Consider the following 19,324-nt stretch of genomic DNA (forward strand, 5'->3'; position numbering starts at 1 on the left):
GAGAGAAGAAAAAATAATTTGCTACCATTGAAGAAACTTTTAAATCTATTTTTACATTCTAAATTCTCTGCATGTAACTTTCAGTGGCTCCCTTTACCATCAGGTTAAAATTTAAACTTTAGTTTGGGATTCGAGAACTGGTCTTATATTTCCAATCTTTCCCCACCATTCATCAGTTCAGGGTCCACTTCTTACCGCCTAGTGATCTCGTTTCCTAAATATGCCTTGAACCTCTCCATTTCTTTCTTTCTTTGAACAAGTGCCCTTCTGGAAAGTCTTCTTGCGTTTGCCTCTCCACAACCTTTCAAAGCCAATTCTGTGCCTTATATGTAAGTCTAAATGCAAATCTGTGTAAGTATTTATGTATCTATCATGTGCTTTGTGTGTGTGTGTGTGTGTGATGTGTGTGCATACGCATACACATCAGCAGTTTGGGACACTGATTTGTATGGAATGACCTTATTTCATTTAGTATAGTTATTTTTTAGATTCTCTTCTATTCTCTCTCTATATGATCCTATTATCTGTTTTTATTTTCTGGCCATACACATTTTTTGTTTTTCATTGCTTATGATCTGGATAGCTTCTTTGGTATAAAGTTGAACAAAATCAGCGATGGTAAGGATTATTTTCTTATTGTTCACTGTGAGGAAAATATTTCTTTGAACTGCTAAATATTATATTTACCTTTATCAGGTTAAAAATTTCAAACTTAGCTTGCTAAGAATTATTTTAACTTTGAATGAATTATTTTATGTTACCTTTAACCTATTTATTTCTTGTATTGAAACAACTGTCTTCTGTTTTCTCTGATAACTTTTTCACCTATATTAACTATTTTTGTATTTCTAATTTCTTTAAATTTATTACTCTTTTTCCCACATGTTGATTTGTTTTAGACTATTTTGCTTAGAATAGTAAGCTTTCTTACTTTAATGGCCATAAACATTTCTAAACCTGTATTTTGATGGGAGAGTGAGACTAAAGAGAGAACTGGTTTCTACATCATCACCTCTCCAAAAAACAAGGCATATGCTGTTATTTGCATTGACCAATCCTATGCTCATAAGAATGGGTAGTAAATACTGATAAAAGAATCCACAACTCTTATAGTACTTGGGCATAGACATGAAAGCACACACACATCCTTTCCTAATGATTGCTTATCTGTTTATTTCAATTCACCATGGGTTTTTTTTTTTAAAGTTTCCTCTTTTAGGTATGTGTGTGTGCATGTACGTATGTATGAATGCTACCATTTAAACATATATAGTTATAATATCTATCCTTTCCCACTAACCAACTTAACATAGTTCCTACAGCACTCCTCAGTACACTGTAGACCTTCTAATAAGGAAATAAGATAAAATCACTGGATGGTCACATTCATTTTTGACCCATGTAAACTAACATGTGAGGCAGTTATGGCATGGTGGTGATGACTGAACTCAGGAGGACTAGGTTCGTATCCTAGCTTTCCTATAAGCTACATATCCTGGCCTTAACATAGCTAAGCTACATTTAACTTCTACTAAGCTACTATTTCCTCCCCTCTAGAAAGGAGTTAATAATAGCATCTAACTTATAGAGTTGTTTTAGGATTATATAAGATAATGTGTATAAAATACTCAGAACAATGCTTGAAATACAGCAAGGACTCAGTAAATGTCAAGTATTAGTACTGTGTGTGTGTGTGTGTGTGTGTGTGTGTGTGTGTTTTAATAGACTTATGTGAGGCAGTTGCAAGATAATGGAAAAAAATTACTGACCTAGTAAAATATGACTTGGAATCAACAGTTTTCCATTTATTAGCTGTGTGATCTTGAGCAATTCAATTAACCTCTTTGAGCCTCAAATTCCTCTATTATAAAATACCTACCGTAGAGGGCTGGCACAAGGGTTAAGTGAGATATTATCAGTGATAATTCTCAGTAAGCTGTCAATGTAACGCTGGGCACTTATGAACTAAGAAAAGGAACTGGCTAACCATTGCTTTTGAAAGATGAATTTTTTTTTCAAGCAAGAAACTAAACAAAAATGGATTATCAAAATTCAACACTGTCTAACTTTGAAAGTGTAAGCTTTCAAATAGCATAAATGAGAACTAGGCACTCAAATGTCTTTAAAGGAACAAAAGCATTGATCTAAGCTGGTTCTAATGTTTCTAGAGCCAACGTTTGTTGACATAAAAGATAAAGCAGTTCAAAAGCTGCATAGGAGAGAAGGGTACAAGGAAAGCTATCCTACTGATACTTTTATGTCTGTGGCACTTTTATGCTACGGCTGTTGCAAGCCCATTCAGGGCACTGGCGCAGATGTATACTAACCTTGGCTTCTCTTTCAGCATCAATGATGCCTCCAGTCTGCTCCTGCAGGAGGGCATATGCTCTTTGGAGAGCCTGGTATTCTTTTGTTAATTGTCGGAATCTCAGCTCAGATTCTTCAGCTGCCAAACTCTTGAGGTTAAAAAAAAAAGCCAAAAAATAATTATGTTATTTTCACATCCTGTGTCCATGCAAATTGTTTAAAGAGAAATAAAAGTTTGCATAATTTTGGATTCTATGTAATTTTATTCTTAATTTTAAAGGATGTTACAGGCACAAATACTATAACACTTTTAAGATGCAAATTGCAGAAATATTTAAGTATTTATAAATAAAAGAAGCATTTACTTATTTTTATATTTCTGATTATTGCCCATTTGGGATTGGATTACAGAAAATTTTGGACTTATACCCAGATTTTGGATGCAAATTTGAGGAGATATTAATCAGAATTTTAGTCTCAGTTCCTTGCAATATATTCATATCTAACAACTTCTTCCCCAGGTAAATTACAAAAACATAGTTTTACAGCTTTAGGTCTCAAACTTGAGAACGTAACACAATTATCAGAGAGGTTTGGGGATTCCACCCTCAAGATCCTGAGTCAAGAGTTGTGTGGTCCAGGAACTTCCACAGTAACTGAACACCCTAGATAGTTCTGCTGAAGGTGGCCTACAGAGCACACTGTGCTAAACACTGTCTTAGACTTAAATTCAAAAGTTTTTTCTTCTTACGGTTGTTGGAGGGAAGGGAGAGGGAAAGGAATAGTTAGGGAGTTTGGGATGTTCATGTACATACTGCTCTATTTTAAATGGATAACCAACAAGGACCTACTACATAGTACACAGAACTCTGCCTGGATGGAAGAGGAGTTTGGGGGAGAACAGGTACATATATATATATATATATATATATAAATATGGCTGAGTCCCTTTGCTGTCCACCTAAAACTATTACAACATTATTAATGAGCTATATCCCAATATAAAATAAAAAGTTTAAATAAAAAAATAAAAACAAATCAGAAAAAAAAGCTTGTTCTTCTAAGCTTGTCATTTGGTTCACACTTTCTCTGGATGAAGAATTTGGGCGAGTAATTATATATATCTTGAAAAAAATCTTCAAGCTACAGAGCTGAACTTCAGAGAAGTTTCTACAAGGGCTACATAACTTAAGTGTAGCTCTTTTCCAAGAGGTAATAAAGCCAGGCAAGATCTCAAAACTGGTCACTGTTAGGAGAGTATGTGCTTTTCATAAGGGAGATGAAAAGTGAAATGCTTTTTCTCTCCCTTCAAGGAAAGATGTAACGATATCAGAATAGATGAGAAAAGTAAAAAAGCTTACCTCATCCAAGTCATCATCAGGAGTAGCTGGTGTTCGGTCTGTTCTAAATGAGGCCATTGATGATGTTTCTGAATCCATGGAGTCCTCATCATAGCCAATAAATGGGTCCAAAATAGGCCTCTAATGGAGGGACAGCACACATTTACCAAAAAAACTTAAGTGGGGAAAGTTGACACATTACCAACACACTGTCAACTGCAGACATGCAAATGAACAGGGAACACATAGCTCCTTTAATGTTTCCTTGATAAAATAAACATATTAAGCATGAACACAATAATTCCAATAAATGTTTCTTCTATGTTATTTCACTTTGATACTTTGGAGGAAGATTAATATTTGGCTCTCTTTATAAAAACCTTGGATCCTCTCTTATGTTATATTGTATATCATGCTGATTTTATGTGATTTCTTCTGTTGGGTATTTAAGCTATAATCAAGAAGTTCTGAAAGTTCAGGTATCTATGAGAAGGGGATTATCAAATCCTATCATCTTAATTCCACATTCAAATTAAATGAGTCAACTGTTTTTTGTGTTTTTAAATATTATAAACATTTTCCCATATCTTCATTATTCAATGGGATCATTTTAAGTGGCTTTATAATTTTTACTTAATTACTATTTTGTATTTTTTAAAGTATAAATAATGTGATTAATATCTACTACATATATTTTGCAAAGTCTATAATTAATTTTCTTAGAAGACTTTATGATTAAAGAAATAAACATGTATTTGGGCTTTGGATACATCTTGTCATTCTATCTTTCTAGAAAGTAAGGAAACATTTGTACATTTCACTGGTAGTAGATTCAAGCCCCCATTTTTTTGTACCTCAATGTGCGTTATCAAATGAGGCAACTGTTTAAAAAAATCAAACAAATTGACAAATTAAATAGCAAAACTTTGTGGATTTTAAGAGGCTATACAGATATTAGAATTGGCATTATCAATAATATTGTCCAAGTGAATAAAGAAAATATAATTTAATCAATTATAGGATGGGTATCAGATGCTAATATTATTCATGGGAGACATCAAATCATATGTCATGCATGTTCTTGAAGCGTGACTCTCCAGCTTGTCAGAGAACAGATAACCCTTTCTATGTCAAATCTAGTGGGTTCTCAACTCAGAAAACCTGTACTAAAGCAAACACTTTCAGCTTAAAATCCACAACACAATTATTTTTTTCAACAACACAATCACTTTTGGACTTCTAAGAACTATCAAGAGGAAAGATTTTCTTCTGGCAAATAAACCCCATGCTCTGCTACAGTTCAGGAATATCTGATATATCATGTCTTTGCAGGAAGATGCCTTGGCAAGCCTCACTCCTCTGGCTGTGCTTGTGTGTGGCAAAAGCCTGATAACCTAGTTTCCTCATTACCTTAATTGGCTTGGAACTTCTTCTATGCTTTCTTCTACGAATGAGCTTTTCCCGGTCCTGGAAAAGAGATGAAAAGCTTTTTAGATCTTGAGTTGGTACATATTTCCCTATAGGTTTTTGTTTTGTTTTGTTTTGAAAGCCAGAGTTGTTTTTTTTCCATGAGGCATGACATATTTCTATTTAAAATAAGATTATGTTTTGTAAAATTGGGCAATTTTGGATTTGATACTTAAGTATTTTCAAAGGAAGAATATTTTACAACTTTTCATGATAATCTGTGTGGATCTGAGAGCCTCACAGTCAGGAAGTACACTGTGCTCCTAATTGGCATCCTTTATTTTATACTTGAAATGAAGTACAAAATAGCTATTCATTTTTCTCCTAAAGTAGGATTCTTCAGTTTCCTCAGATCCCTCCAGGCCAGAATACTAGCATGGGTAGCCTTGCCTTCCTCTAAAGGATCTTCCCAACCCAGGGTTTGAACCCAGGTCTCCCACATTGCAGGCTGATTCTTTACCAGCTAAGCAACAAGGGAAGCCCAGGAATACTGGAGTGGTTAGCCTATCCCTTCTTCAGTAGATCTTCCTGAACCAGGAATCAAATGGGGTCTCCCGCATTACAGGTGGATTCTTTACCAACTGAGCTATCAAGGAAGCCAAGATATAATGACTGATTTCTTAATTCATTCTTTTTGTGAAAGGAGATACTCTGGGAATTTGGTGTCCACCTTCTAAGTATTCCATATGGTTACTGTACAAATTCAAAAGTAGAAGAAATAAGTAACACTTATGTCTGTCTGAAAGTCTGGTAGAAATGCCTCAACATCTCAAAATTCTGTAAGAAACTTAGCTTAAACTGAGGATACTCAAAGTCAAGCAAATTCTTAGACTAGTGAATCTGTGAGATTTATGAGTTCTTAAGGATGTAGAACTGAAGTGAGGGGCATAGAGATTTAAAGGGCATGTTTAACAAATAACCTAGATTAAGCCAGTGGTGTTAATTTTTTCCCCACCTTTATAAACAAAAATAATTTGATCATCCAATCTCAATATATTCAAAACTTTAAAAATTTATACTTAGATGACTCTCCTTAATGTCGCATATGCATTATAACATACACTCAATATAGAAAATTTTTAAAAGGTGAACCATAAATATAAGCAGAATTTATAATCCTTTTTGTCCTCAATAGCAGTAAATCATGTTGTTCACACTACTCTGGAGAATACTGTCTGAAGTTCTCCCATCACATCTCTGTAAGCCTTGGCTTGGTCGTGAAGTTAGAGTGATCACAGATGTCACTTGCAGAATAAAGACAGAGAGGCAAAGGGGAAAACCCAAATGCAGATACAGGTCTTAGTCCAAGCTGTTGGTAACACAGGCTTCCCTTGTGGCTCAGCTTGTAAAGAATCTGCCTGCAATGCAGCAGACCTGGGTTCAATCCCTATGTTGGGAAGACCCCCCTGGAGAAGGGAAAGGCTACCCACTTCACTATTCTAGCCTGGAGAATTAGAGTTGGACATGACTGAGTGACTTTAACGTAACATAGGTCTCAGCCAGATGCAGATGGGAGTAACAACTGCTTGACCTACTTCAGCAGGTACTGAAGTCCTCAGAACATCTGGACTGGAATTTCAGCTGTCATGTCATTGTGACATTGCTGTTCATTCGACAAATATTTATTAAACTACCAGACACTGAATCAGGTGTTGGGAAATAAGAGGCCTATAGTCCTGTTATTGTAGGCAAAATATTTAATCTCTGAGACTCAGAATCTTGATACTAGAAGGTAAATTATAAGATATATCACACCATCAACCTACTCATATATAATACATTTGGGAATTCTTTTAATGTGCTCTGTAGCTATTATTTGAGTTATCAAATTAGTTAACAAAGGATTATAACTGAAAAGATAGAAAACAGTTAAAGGATATAAAGGAGTTTTGGAATAGTCTTTTGAACCTATTTACATATTGATCACATGAACTTGGACCTTTGGGGCTAATTCAAAATTATTAAGTGCTTCTAGAGTATGCTGATTTCTTGCATACTTGTCCTTGAGAACAGCTTAGAGTTTACAGATTAACCAAGACCTACCCTTGTGAGCTCATCAATAATGTTCTGTTGCTCAATGACCTGAAGTTTTAGAAACTCTGTCTCTTGTTCTTCATTAGCTTGATCGAGGTCATTTAGAGATTTTAATTTCTTCAAGGGTGGATGGGATGTGATTTTTTCTCTCTGAGTTGAAAAAAAAAGAAAGTATAGGTGGAGACTTTAAAAATCCCAAACTTCAGTGGTTAATATAAAATGTTTGTAGAAATTTTATGAGGTTCCAGCTAAACGTGAAAACTGCCTAGCTTCAATACAAAGACACACACACCAACTAATATCTTCACGTATATTTTGTCTGCTATAATAGGTGGAAATCATTGGGAATGTCTGAAGATCTCTACAGCTGGACTAGAAGTCTGTGAAAGAGCACATTAGCACATCACCTCTCTATATAAGGCAAATGATGGCATCTATTTCTAGTTATTATGCAAGATCTTAAAAGATGTGGGTACTTACTATACTGTTCTGTAAAGAACACATTAGTAAAACTCTTGGAAGGGGGCTTCTTTTTAAAATATTTATTTTTAAAAAATTTTAGTGAATTATATGATTTATGATGTGTTAATTTCTTCTGTAGAGCAAAGTAACTCAGTTATACATATGTATACATATGTATTCTTTTTTCATATTCTTTTCCATTCTGGTTTATCATAGGATAATTGTGATATCACAGGATATTGAATATAGTCCCCTGTGCTGTAGGAGGGCTTTGTTGTTCATCCTGGAAGCAGGCTTCCATGGTTGAGGAGACAGGTTGGAACTCTGCTTCTCTATTTTGGAGCTTTTGGAGAGTGTGCAGATTCCTGGAAGTCCTCCTATCATTCTGCAAAATTTAGAAACTCCATAAAATTCAGAGCCAGCAGCCTGCTCTTGATTTCTTCCTTATGGGTTCTTCCTTCCTTCTTATAAGGGAAAAATCTAAGCTTTCACAAACAGCACTGTATAATATTTTAAACATAAACTAGGGAAGACCAGGAAGTCAGGTTAGTGGCATAATAAAAACAAGGAAGCTGCCCTTTTGCAGAGTGTGTGATACACACCATTTCTGAATTTTCCTTGGTAACGGCTTTTAGTTTCTCTTCCATGCGCTGCAAAGACACCATCAGTTCATCATTTCTCTTGGCGAGGCACTTGTTCCTTTCCAGAAGAGGTTTACATTGTTTTTCGGTTTCCCGCACACGCTTTAACTGGGAAGACATAAGACAATGTGTCCCTCTGTTTAGAGTCTGAAAATAACCGCATTATAGCAACAGCCACCAAAAAAAGTGTAAACTATATGACAGGATATTTTAAACATAAACATCTAAAAATTATGTAAACAATCCCTACTACCAATAAGCAAATGAAAGTAGCACAAAAGAAAACGGGCAAAAGACAAAGGGCAAATCACACAGGATATCAAAAAGGCCACTAGATATTTGGAAAGTTACTCTGCCTCATTAGTAAGAAGGAAAATAAAAATGAAAATTTTATAATAAGAATACACCTCATACCCACCAAAATGACTAAAATGATCTATAATATTATCTTTACATGTTTATGAAGACAAGGAGAAAATGCAATTCATATATTATTGGAGGGAGTTTAATTGTCATAACAACTGTGGAAAACTGCTCGGTAACAAGTGCTGACACTGACTGCATGTATACTCTATGATCCAGTAATTCTGCCCCTTGGTATGGTCCCCCCAGGCATGAACATATTTTCTCACCAGGACATGATGTAGTAGAACCATTAACAACTTCAAACTATCACAGAACAACAGATACATCCATTAACAATAGATGAATAAATATATACATATACTTACCATATGTAATTGTATATACATATTGTACCATATGTTTTTATAATAAAATATATATATACCATATACTTCTATAATGAAGAAGTGAAGTGAAGTGAAGTCGCTCAGTCGTGTCCGACTCTTGGCAACCCCATGGCCTGTAGCCTACCAGGCTCCTCCCTCCATGGGATTCTCCAGGCAAGAGTACTGGAGTGGGTTGCCATTTCCTTCTCCAGGGGATCTTCCCAACCCAGGGATCGAACCTGGGTCTCCAGCATTCCAGGCAGATGCTTTAACCTCTGAGCCACCAGGGACGAATAGGATGAAGTTGTGAACATGAATGAATTCTATATGCAACACAATGAATGACTCTCATCAATGTAACACTGAGCAAAAAGCCAGACACAAAAGGATAATTATTGTATGATTCCATTTACAACACATTTTTTTGGTGGTTATTGGACACACTGCACAGCTTGTGGTATCTTAGTTTCCTGATCAAAGATTGAACTTGGGCCCTGGCCGTAAAAGCATCGAGTCCTAAGCCCTGGAACTCCAGGGAATTTCCTACAACACATTTTTAAAATGGCGATAGACATCTATAGTAAGAGAATTCAGTACCAAGGTTAACTTTAGAAGGATGGTGATCGAGGATGGTGATCGAGAGAGGTCTCAAGAAGGCGAAGTTCGGAGATGCTGGTAGTCTTCCACCTAACTCATCAGGCTAGTAGTCACATGAGTACTACACATTGGGCATATTTATTGAATTGTACCTTCATTATTTGTGCACTTTTCTTTACTATTCTGTACTATGACATTATATATACTACTATAGGGGCTTTCCAGGTGACTCAGTGGTAAAGAATCCACCTGCCAGTGCAGGAGACAAGGATTTGATCCCTGGGTCAGGGAGATCCCGTGGAGTAGGAAATGGCAACCCACTCCAGACTTCATGCCTGGAAAATTCTATGGACAGAGCAACCTGGTGGGCTATAGGCTATGGGGTCGCAAAGAGTTGGACATGACTGAGTGAATGAACGTGGACATACTACTATAACAAAATGCCTAAAAAATAATAAAATTTGAAAAAAAATCTGCTTAGAACTCACCAATTCATTTCGTTCATCTCCAAGCAAGGTATTCCTGTCTTCTAATTTTCTTATCGTGGCGTTCAACTCAGCTATTCTCTTTTGATTTCTTCGCAAATCCTACCCAAGAAAATGAAAATGGGAATTTCTTCAACAAAACTTTTCACAAAGTTTCAGAGTACTGCTCTTAAAAGTAACAGGCTTAGTTCCTTTCATCTGGCTTATGAGTTGAGAGTAAAATGTCCTCTTATTCAGAAGAGAGTAAATATTTACCTTATTCCAAACCCCCAGATTCACTGCTTGGGTTTAAGATCATGCCTGGTTGAAACTGCAAATGAATTCTATGTGGCAGATACTCCCTGGGGCCCTGACTCCTGACAAAGGAAGTGGTAGAAAGCTGGATCAGTGTATGAGACCTGTGAGCTGTGAGGTCAGGGTCATGCTGTGATTACATGAGGCCCAAGGAGCATCCCTTATGGCATGGCTGCACAGTGCTTCCCACAGGTTAGAGAGGTGTCCTGTCACTACATTTAGCCAAAGAGAGTCTAGAATAGGAGGTGGGGATGGGATCTGCAAATTCCTGCATACCTTTGGAGAAAAAGGTCAGATTCAGAAGGCTGGTGCATTACCTCCATGTATGAGACACAGTAGATTAACGGACAGACTTTGCTGGTAGATTTTGCCCAGATCAGCTGGCTTCCACACTGGTGTAACAGACATGGAATCACTTCACACATAGCAATCATAGACTAATTCTGTGCTCTAGAGTCCACAGGACCATTACACACTTACATGTCCATTATCATCTTACATGTTGACAGTGCTCTACTGTTGACAAAGCAGTTCCACACACATTATATCTCTGGATTCATAGTATCCTGGAAGATTTTGCAGAACTGAGAAGATTTAGGGAGGTCTAAGTTGTTCAAGACCTCTAACAGTAGCTCAATAACTAGCATATATTGGATGCTATGCACCAGACTCCATGCTCAGTATTTTGCATATCTTTTCTCCTAACCTCAGACTAGCTCTGCGCAGTACCACTATTGCCTCTGTTTTACAGACGAGCGAACTCTGAGCTGTCAAAGGATCTGCTAAAGTCACACAACAATTGGCAGATCCAGAATTTAAACTAAAGGGTATGACTTCAGAACATATTCTCTTGACAATTTTGCTACACTGCAGGTAGGTTTCAGTGATAGAACTAAAACTTACATCTGCTAAAATCTAGTTCAGTATTCTTTCTCCCACCTACCAGGAGATATATATATATATATCCATAAATTATTCATTACTGAGTTCTAAGTATTAGCAATACTTTGAAATCTATCTTTGTTCCTAAATAATACATTGCCATCCTTTTAGCAGATAAATACTTTGATATAGCTTTGAAAGTAAACTATATACAAGCTGATTTCTATCACTACATTTCTAAAAATACTTTCTCATATAAAATGATGAAAATACAGGAAAATAAATATCAAACTCAACCAGACTTGAAGTTTTCAGATGACGGTTACACATGATTTAGTCTTTTACACAGTTACACATTTTGACCCCTGTACATGATAACCATTTTTACCAGTTTCCGACTCAATTGTTCATACAAAGGAAAATTCCCAGTCTTGGCAAGAGGCAAAGTATTTTCATCTAATTGACAATTCTTAAAATACACTGATGTCGGACAGGTATCATTTGGCTAGAAAAATTCTATGAAGAATTTTAAAAGATCTGTAATTCTCTTGTGATCAGCTAATAGCAGTTCAGATCACTTTGTTGTCTATGAGTATAGAAAACCCTGCTCCCAAGATACTCCCTGGTTTTACAGCAGGAGATAGAATTGATTTCTCTGTAGTAAACAGGAAAAGAGCTTAAGTGAAAAGTAAAACTTAGGTACTAAATAAAAGATGACTCCTGAGTCTTTAACTTCAATTTGAATAGACTTACTGGACTGCTGCAGTGTTCAGAGCCGTCTCCTGCCCTTCCTGGGATTTCTCGTTTCGGACTGCTCATGTTACATTCAGCCTCCTTGACCAGAAAGAGCTGTTCATCCAAAGCCTCCTTCTGGAGCTGGAGCTTCTGTACATAGCCTGTTTGGGTCTCCAGTTCCTTTTCCAGAGAAAAGATGATCCTGTCCTTGGCTTTGATCTCATCCATCTGAATTAAATGACACCCAGGATATTTTATTTAACAATGCTGCAAAAAAATGCATCTTCACAATGGTATGAGCTTAGCTTCTTTCTGCTCATTGAAACAGGAAAAAAGAATCATGAATACAAGTATATTTAATTCAGGAATAAGGCAAAACTGGTGTCAAGGAGGGTAATATTTTTCTCTCTAGTATATTCTGTGTAGATGCTGTGATTCAGCATGTTGTTTGAAATAGTCTGAGTGGTTGGATATAGAAAGCAAAAGTTAACTCGAAGACAGGTTATTAGTGTTAATTAAAGACAGATATTAAATATTCCACTACAATGTCTCCCAGGACAATGTGTGATGTTACTTCCTATTTGGGGGAACGATCTTTGAATTCCTTTTAAAAAGCAGTAACAACAATAAGCAGGTCATTTGCAACTGAAGAAGCTTCAGTATTTCTAGTAGCCTCATCATTTTCTAAGGCCAATATGTTTGCATTCAGGTGGTGAATTTGTCCTTCCATGGTTCATATTATATAGCTCCTTTCATTCCTATCCATTTTCAAGAGGAGCCAGTTCTTAGCAACCATTTTATTACTACCATCAGAAAATCATGGTTTGGACAAGAACAGGAATGGAAAATACCTGGCAATATTAACCACTGTTTTCCCACCTGTATCGGTGGGATATATTTATTGTTAAGTCTGAGCATGGTCTCAGAAATACTTCTCAACTAAAGGCCAAAAGTATTTGGTAACCATTGATCAGATTTCCACCAGACTAAAAACTTTCTGCCCCCTGAGTGAGGGCTAGTGAAATTATTGTCTATAAACAATCTTCGAAGAAAGCATAGCCTTTGGGTAAAGCCTTTCTTCTCATTTCATTATATTTTATGAGAATATTAAAAATGAAAATAGAGTAGGCAAGTAGACACATTTAATATAAATAATATTATGCTGTTCTCCTCTTTATAAGAGTGTCTCCTTACACATAACAAATCACTTTGTATAAATATTTCTTTGCTGTGTTCCTAAGACCAAAATACATTTTTGACCATATTTGAGACAGAAATTGTGTTATATAATCACATTTCCCCACATGTAACTATTTGTGAGCTACGCCTCCAAGTCACACGATTAAATTTTAGGTCATTTTGGGGAGGTCATGGTCCTGGGATATCATCTGATAACTTGGCAAGTAATCAAACACTGTCCTGTTAATTTGGGAGTAAAAGCATTGTCTTTATTTTTGTCTCCTTGTAGGAGATGAGTCTAGTATTATTCTTATCTAAGAAGCATGTTCATTTGTTAGATCTGTTATCCATGGTTTATTTACAGTTTACCAGAGCTCCAGATCTGCATGTTCCTAGTTGGTTTTGAGGTACCCTACATAAATAAACCTGCTGGGAAATCATCTCGTCACACCCATATAATCATTCTCATCATCATAACTGAAATTTATTGATCTTTTAATACATTCAATGCATTCAGGGTCTTACATATCTTATCTCATTTTGATACAATCCTATTATGTAGTTCTGTTATCACCGCTTCACAGGTGATGACTGAGGACCCAAAGGGTAAAGAGCTTGATCATGGTCATATGGCTAATAAATGATGAAGCCTGATTTAAAATACAGACTTATGACCCTCGAGCCCATGCGATTAGGCACTGTGCCATACTTATGCCAAGATTATCCTTGCAGCATTTTCTCAAAGTGGTTTTCTGTAGACTATCAAGTAACTAGTGTCAAGGAGTCTCAACTGCATACTGGTTATAAGCATGGACTCTGGTTTCAGAATACTGAAAATCTTCCAAATTCCTAGTTCTTAAGTAGGGAGAGGGTACATATCAGAATTCCCTGGGGAAATTTTCGACACAGGATCACTCCCATTTATCTCCCTTTCTGTTCCACAAATGGAACTGGGTGTTGGGGTAAGAACAAGATTAGAAGGAAAAAATGAAGACAAGCACATCTGTATTACTGAAAAAGTTTCCCATTTTTCTGTTTGCACTCAATTTTTGAACTAAGATTCAGAGAAACTAGATTTTACACTGTTACTCAGAGAGATACCATGCCTGTCTCTGCAATGTGCCAGTGAAAAGAAGTCATGAAAAAAATTATAACCATGGATGGGTGGATATATTAGTAGACTTACATTGAAACCATTGACAAACAAAAATATTTAATGTAAAATATTTAATTTTAAATATTTTAAAAAATATTTAATTTCATTTACCTACCTGCTGACTCCAGAGTTCACATCCTGATTCTTTCTTCAACAGCCATTAGTGTTTTAAAAACCAAAGGCAGGGCAGAGACCAATATTTCTGCACTGCGTTTGGTCTTTATTGTCAACCAATACAATAGCACGAATTGCAGATAAAAAAATTTGCAAAGTTTGGCAAAGGCAACATTTACAGTCACACTGTATTTCAGTACAAAGAAAATTACATGTTTAATTTTGTCTAATATGTCCTCTGATAACCACTTTTTACATAAAATTGAAATCCTAGCGATATCGTCCAAGGGACATAATTAGAATTCTCAGAATATAAATGGTTAGACTCAATAGATACAAGAAGGAAAGTGTTTTTTAAGTTCTTTTCTAAGAAAATATTTTTAGAGAAGCACAAAATATACTTGAATAGGTGATAGTTAATTTGATAATATATAACCCAGCTGTAACTGGTGCTAAACATTCTGAATACAGATGCAAATAAACACTTCTTCTAAGACAAGGTCAATCTGCAACATTATAGCTTTCACACAGTAATTCTATTTACTTTTAAGCATAGTGAAAAGACTGATGTGGCTTTTGGTCATACATATTAAAAAAAAGCTTCAACTCAGTAGGGGTTGAAGTAAGTCTTAGAAATTGGTAATAGCAAGTAAGCTAGGTAGGAATGACAACCAATTTAAGAATTACAATGGTCCTTATTTTGAATTGCCTTCATTTACTGTGGGGAAGAAGATCTATTTGTAAAATGACTAGGGGTTTTATAGCTCTGCTTCTTGCTTTCAGACACGGTTCCTGGGGAGAAAACACGTGAATTCCTCAGTATGTTCCCAGTGGCTGCCATTTTCAGACAGCTTGAAAGCCAAAGAAAATCCCCCCGCCCCTGTAAAAACATTTTACAAATGGAAAGCCTACAAAACATGCTGATGTTGGAAGAGTATATCATTCAGAAAATTTTTATATACACCCAAGGAAACGAGCCATTAAATAAATACCTTGCCATACGTGTGAGGCTAGAAATTTCCAATCTTTATGAGAAAGATGACTCTAAAATCTTTTACCTTTTACAATGCCAATTTTGGCCTGGGTGCATCTATTTGCCTATCGACTTATATTATATTTTGAACAGCACTAGACAGAAGAGGGGCACTGCTTGTAATCCACTCACGAAAAAACACCTGAAAAAGCAAGCCCCAGGCTGTCTGAAGCCTGGAAAGAGAACGGTTCTGCCCTGGGTTACTAACCAGCCTCCGAATATCCCGTTCCGACTCCCACTTGATCTTGGAGATGGCTTCCTGGTGGGACTGATGCTCACTCCTGAGGTCCCCAGCCTTGATTTTATCCGCTTGGATCATGTTGCTCAGCGCCTCATCCACCTGCTTCTTGGCCGTTTTCAGGTCCGCAATCTCCTGTAAGAGCTTAAGGCGCTCGGCATCGAACAGTTTCCGGGCCTCCTCACGGGCCTCGATGGTGAGCGCTGTCCTTACTTTGTCGCTGCTGCCGTCCCGGAGCGCGCACAGCGCTGACTTGAGCCTCTGGATCTCGCCATCCCGCACCTTCACTGTCCGGGCCATTTCCTGCTCGTGCTGCTTGATGAGATTCTCCCGCACGGCCTGCAGCTCCTTCATCTTCTCCTCGTGGAGCTTGGCTTTGAGTTCCGTCACCAGGACCGTGTGCTTGCGCTGCTCCAGCTCGCGGATCCTCTTGGCTTCTTGAGTCTTCTCTCGTTCGAGTTTAGATACCTGAGAGGCGAAAGGAGGAAGGGAGGTGAGCCTCATGAGAAAGATGTGCTCCTAGGCAGGCTTGGCAGCTCAGATCCCTGGGATCTCCTAATGCTTCATCTCTTTTCAAATTCTAGCCCGCAGTGGTAGGAGGGAGGGTGCCCGTGGAAACCCACAGGCCTTTTTATGCAGGGAGGACAGCATGTGAGGGCTTCCCTGGTAGCTCAGCTGGTAAAGAATCCGCCTAAATGCAGGAGACCCCAGTTTGATTCCTGGGTTGGGAAGATCCCCTGGAGAAGGGATAGGCTACTCCAGTATTCTTGGGCTTCCCCTGTGGCTCAGCTGATAAAAACTCGGCAGGCAATGCGGGAGACCTGGGTTTGATCTCTGGGTTGGGAAGATCCCCTAGAGAAGGGAAAGGCTACCCACTCCAGTATTCTGGTCTGGAGAATTCCATGGACTGCACAGTCCATGGCGCCGCAAAGAGTTGGACAAGGCTGTGCCACTTTAACTTTCACATTATGTGAAAGGAGGAAATACCCAAGGATGCTTCCAATACTTTGTTCAGACAAATATTTGATGTTCTGGGGCTTTACTCTTTTGTGTGGTCTTCAGGCAAGCAGCACAGGCATCACCCAGAGGCTTATCAGAAATGCAGGGGATCCATCCCAGACCTATGAATGATAACCTGCAGTTTAATGCATCCCCAGGTAACTGACATACACATTAAAATTAGGAAACTGTGCTCTAATGTTTTTCATCTTGGTGAGGAGTTCAAAATAGATCATCTGGAGATCATTCTAGACTATACATCCCTGCTGCTGCTTCTGAGTCGCTTCAGTCATGTCCGACTCTGTGCGACCCCATAGACGGCAGCCCACCAGGCTCCCCCGTCCCTGGGATTCTCCAGGCAAGAACACTGGAGTGGGGTGCCATTGCCTTCTCCGACACATCCCTAGTGAGGTCTAAACTGATAACTGTGCATGTCCTAGGACACCCAGGATAGTCCATAGTTCAATATTTTGATCAGACTAAAAAACTGGTGCCTAAAGTGATAGCATAAAACATTTCCCTTTCTTTTTCTTCTCCTTTTTTTTTTTTTTTTGAAGAGAAGATAACTGCTGCTAAGAGGGAAGTGAGGAATGAAGATGGTTGATATGTGCTCAACTTCACCTTCCTTACCATAGCAACTTGGTTCCACCCCCCAAATTTTTACAGATACACACACACCAGTAAAAACCCCTGCAGTACAAGGACTTCTCTGTTACAGGAGGTCAGTGGCTGTTATTTCGGCTACATGGGTGTCTGTCTGCATTCTTCAATACCTCTTATCTCCCTCTCTCCCCCACCTATGTCAACACTCTGAGGAATTTAATAAAGTATTGCTTCTAATCTTTTTACTTGCAAGGAGAAAAGAAAAATTCTCCTGTGTTTTGTACTATTTCCAATGGTAATACAGGTCTTTATAGCAATAGCACTGCCTTAATTTGGCTGGGAGTTGGTCTCTGATTTAGTAGGTAAGTGCGTGGCCTGGCATCTGTAGCTTAAAAAAGCCTCACTAGGCTCCTGTACTGTCCTCCTCCTCCTGTCATCTCTGCTGCCTGTCTTTGTTCCTCTGTCTCAGTCTTTTGCACACATACACACACAGGCAGTAACCTAGAAAAAGGGAAAAACCAGGCAGCGCCGGGAGTAATATCTAGGTGAGTGATACTGAGTCTTTGCCATTTGTAAAATTAGAACAATTTGTAAAATAATTGCTGAGCCTTTCCAGCTAAAATATTGTAAGATCCAAATTCCTTATTGAAACAATTGTAATTATGAAGTAAAGTGTCTGAGATTTTACTTACCTTAATGGTTTACTTACCTTTAGCTAGAACAGAATTTTCTAAGTCCACATGGCATTCTATGAATATTTGATTTTAAAGGTACAACAATTATTCCCATGTAGGTTATTCTAAAAGGATTCAGGACACAAGGAGATTTGGCGAAATAAAGAGTCAGGCTTCCCCACGACTGTTCTCGGGTCTTGCCTCCAGCCCAGCCCAGGTCCCCTCCCCAGTGTCTGTTAGTGCGTACGTCCTAGAGCAGCGCTGTCCCTCACGGTGGCCATCGCCACAGCGAGCACTTGTGATACTGGAAAGTCTGAACTGAGCCTGGCCACAGATATAGAATACTCATCCCATTTCTAAGACTTAGTATGAGGTAAACATTAATATATCATTAATAATTTTTACATTGGTTGAAACCATAATATTTTGAAGTTTTTTGGCCTTGTGGCATGTGGGATCTTCCTCAAGCAGGGATCAGACCCATGCTCCCTGCATTAGAAATGTGCAGTCTTAAACAATGGACTGCCGGGAAAGTCCAAAACTATATATAGTATTTTGGATAAATTAGGTAAAATAAAGTATACTATTACAATTAATTTGGCTTATATTTACTTTTTAAAATTGTAGTTACAAGAAGTTTTAAAATCACTTATGTGGCTTGCATTATATTTCTTTTGGACAGCATTACTTCAGAGTTCTTGGAGGTTCATTTAACGAATCGAGCTTTCGTCACACTGCTGCTGACATTCTCTTAGCAAAATCTTGTTATGATCTATGTGCCAGGGCTTCTTCCTGTTTGGGGATAGAATCCCAACACTTCAGCTGCCCCTTTCAGCTCTCAGAAGACTTGGTTGGACTTTCAGGCCCCATTTTAACTCCTCATTCGACATCTCAGCCATAGGGCTGTATTCTGTTTTCTACACACACCCTGAATCTCTACACTTTCATGCCTGCCTGTTTCTTCTTCCTGATCTGCCCTTTCCTCAGCTCCTTTTGGGATCCTCTCATTCCTCCTGACCTAGCTAGATGCTACCCTCTCTGGTCATATCACCCTGATCTCCCAGGACCAAGTTCATTTCTCCTGCATTTTTCTTCTCTGTGCAGTTTGCTAACACCTCCTTGCTGGTCTCTTCCACATTTGTCTTTATGCTGTTTTCTTTTTTTTTTTTTTTTGGCGCACTTGTCTGTCTTCACCATCTCCTCTCCTACCCCACCTTGATTGAAAACTCCTAGAAGGCTGCCAGTGAGCCTTGTTCATCTTTGTCTACCCAGTGGTTATCAGCACAACACAGAAGACAAAGAGCATGTGTAAAATTAAAGAGTGTAAGCCAATATGTTCCCCTGGCTAGCCTC

The 19,324-nt window shown here is 37.9% G+C and overlaps 1 protein-coding gene and 1 non-coding gene across 7 annotated transcripts in view; both read right to left on the reverse strand.

Moving 5' to 3' along the window:
• Positions 1-19,324, reverse strand: part of JAKMIP2 (janus kinase and microtubule interacting protein 2) — a 200,122-nt gene that overhangs the window by 42,371 nt on the left and 138,427 nt on the right. For all 6 annotated transcript variants that reach the window (XM_060416545.1, XM_004008936.6, XM_027970375.3 and 3 more), the window contains exons 3-10: positions 15,666-16,163; positions 11,994-12,203; positions 10,068-10,166; positions 8,213-8,359; positions 7,158-7,298; positions 5,058-5,114; positions 3,669-3,788; positions 2,328-2,456 (exon numbers count right to left, since the gene is read on the reverse strand). In XM_060416545.1, the coding sequence (XP_060272528.1) occupies positions 2,328-2,456; positions 3,669-3,788; positions 5,058-5,114; positions 7,158-7,298; positions 8,213-8,359; positions 10,068-10,166; positions 11,994-12,203; positions 15,666-16,163 (1,401 nt within the window). The remainder of the gene's footprint in view (positions 1-2,327; positions 2,457-3,668; positions 3,789-5,057; positions 5,115-7,157; positions 7,299-8,212; positions 8,360-10,067; positions 10,167-11,993; positions 12,204-15,665; positions 16,164-19,324) is intronic.
• On the reverse strand, positions 9,201-9,272 carry TRNAS-GGA (transfer RNA serine (anticodon GGA)). The gene has a single exon. It is a non-coding gene; the product is annotated as a tRNA-Ser (tRNA).

This window comes from Ovis aries, chromosome 5 (genome assembly GCF_016772045.2).
Source record: "Ovis aries strain OAR_USU_Benz2616 breed Rambouillet chromosome 5, ARS-UI_Ramb_v3.0, whole genome shotgun sequence".
Taxonomy (NCBI): Eukaryota; Metazoa; Chordata; class Mammalia; order Artiodactyla; family Bovidae; genus Ovis; species Ovis aries.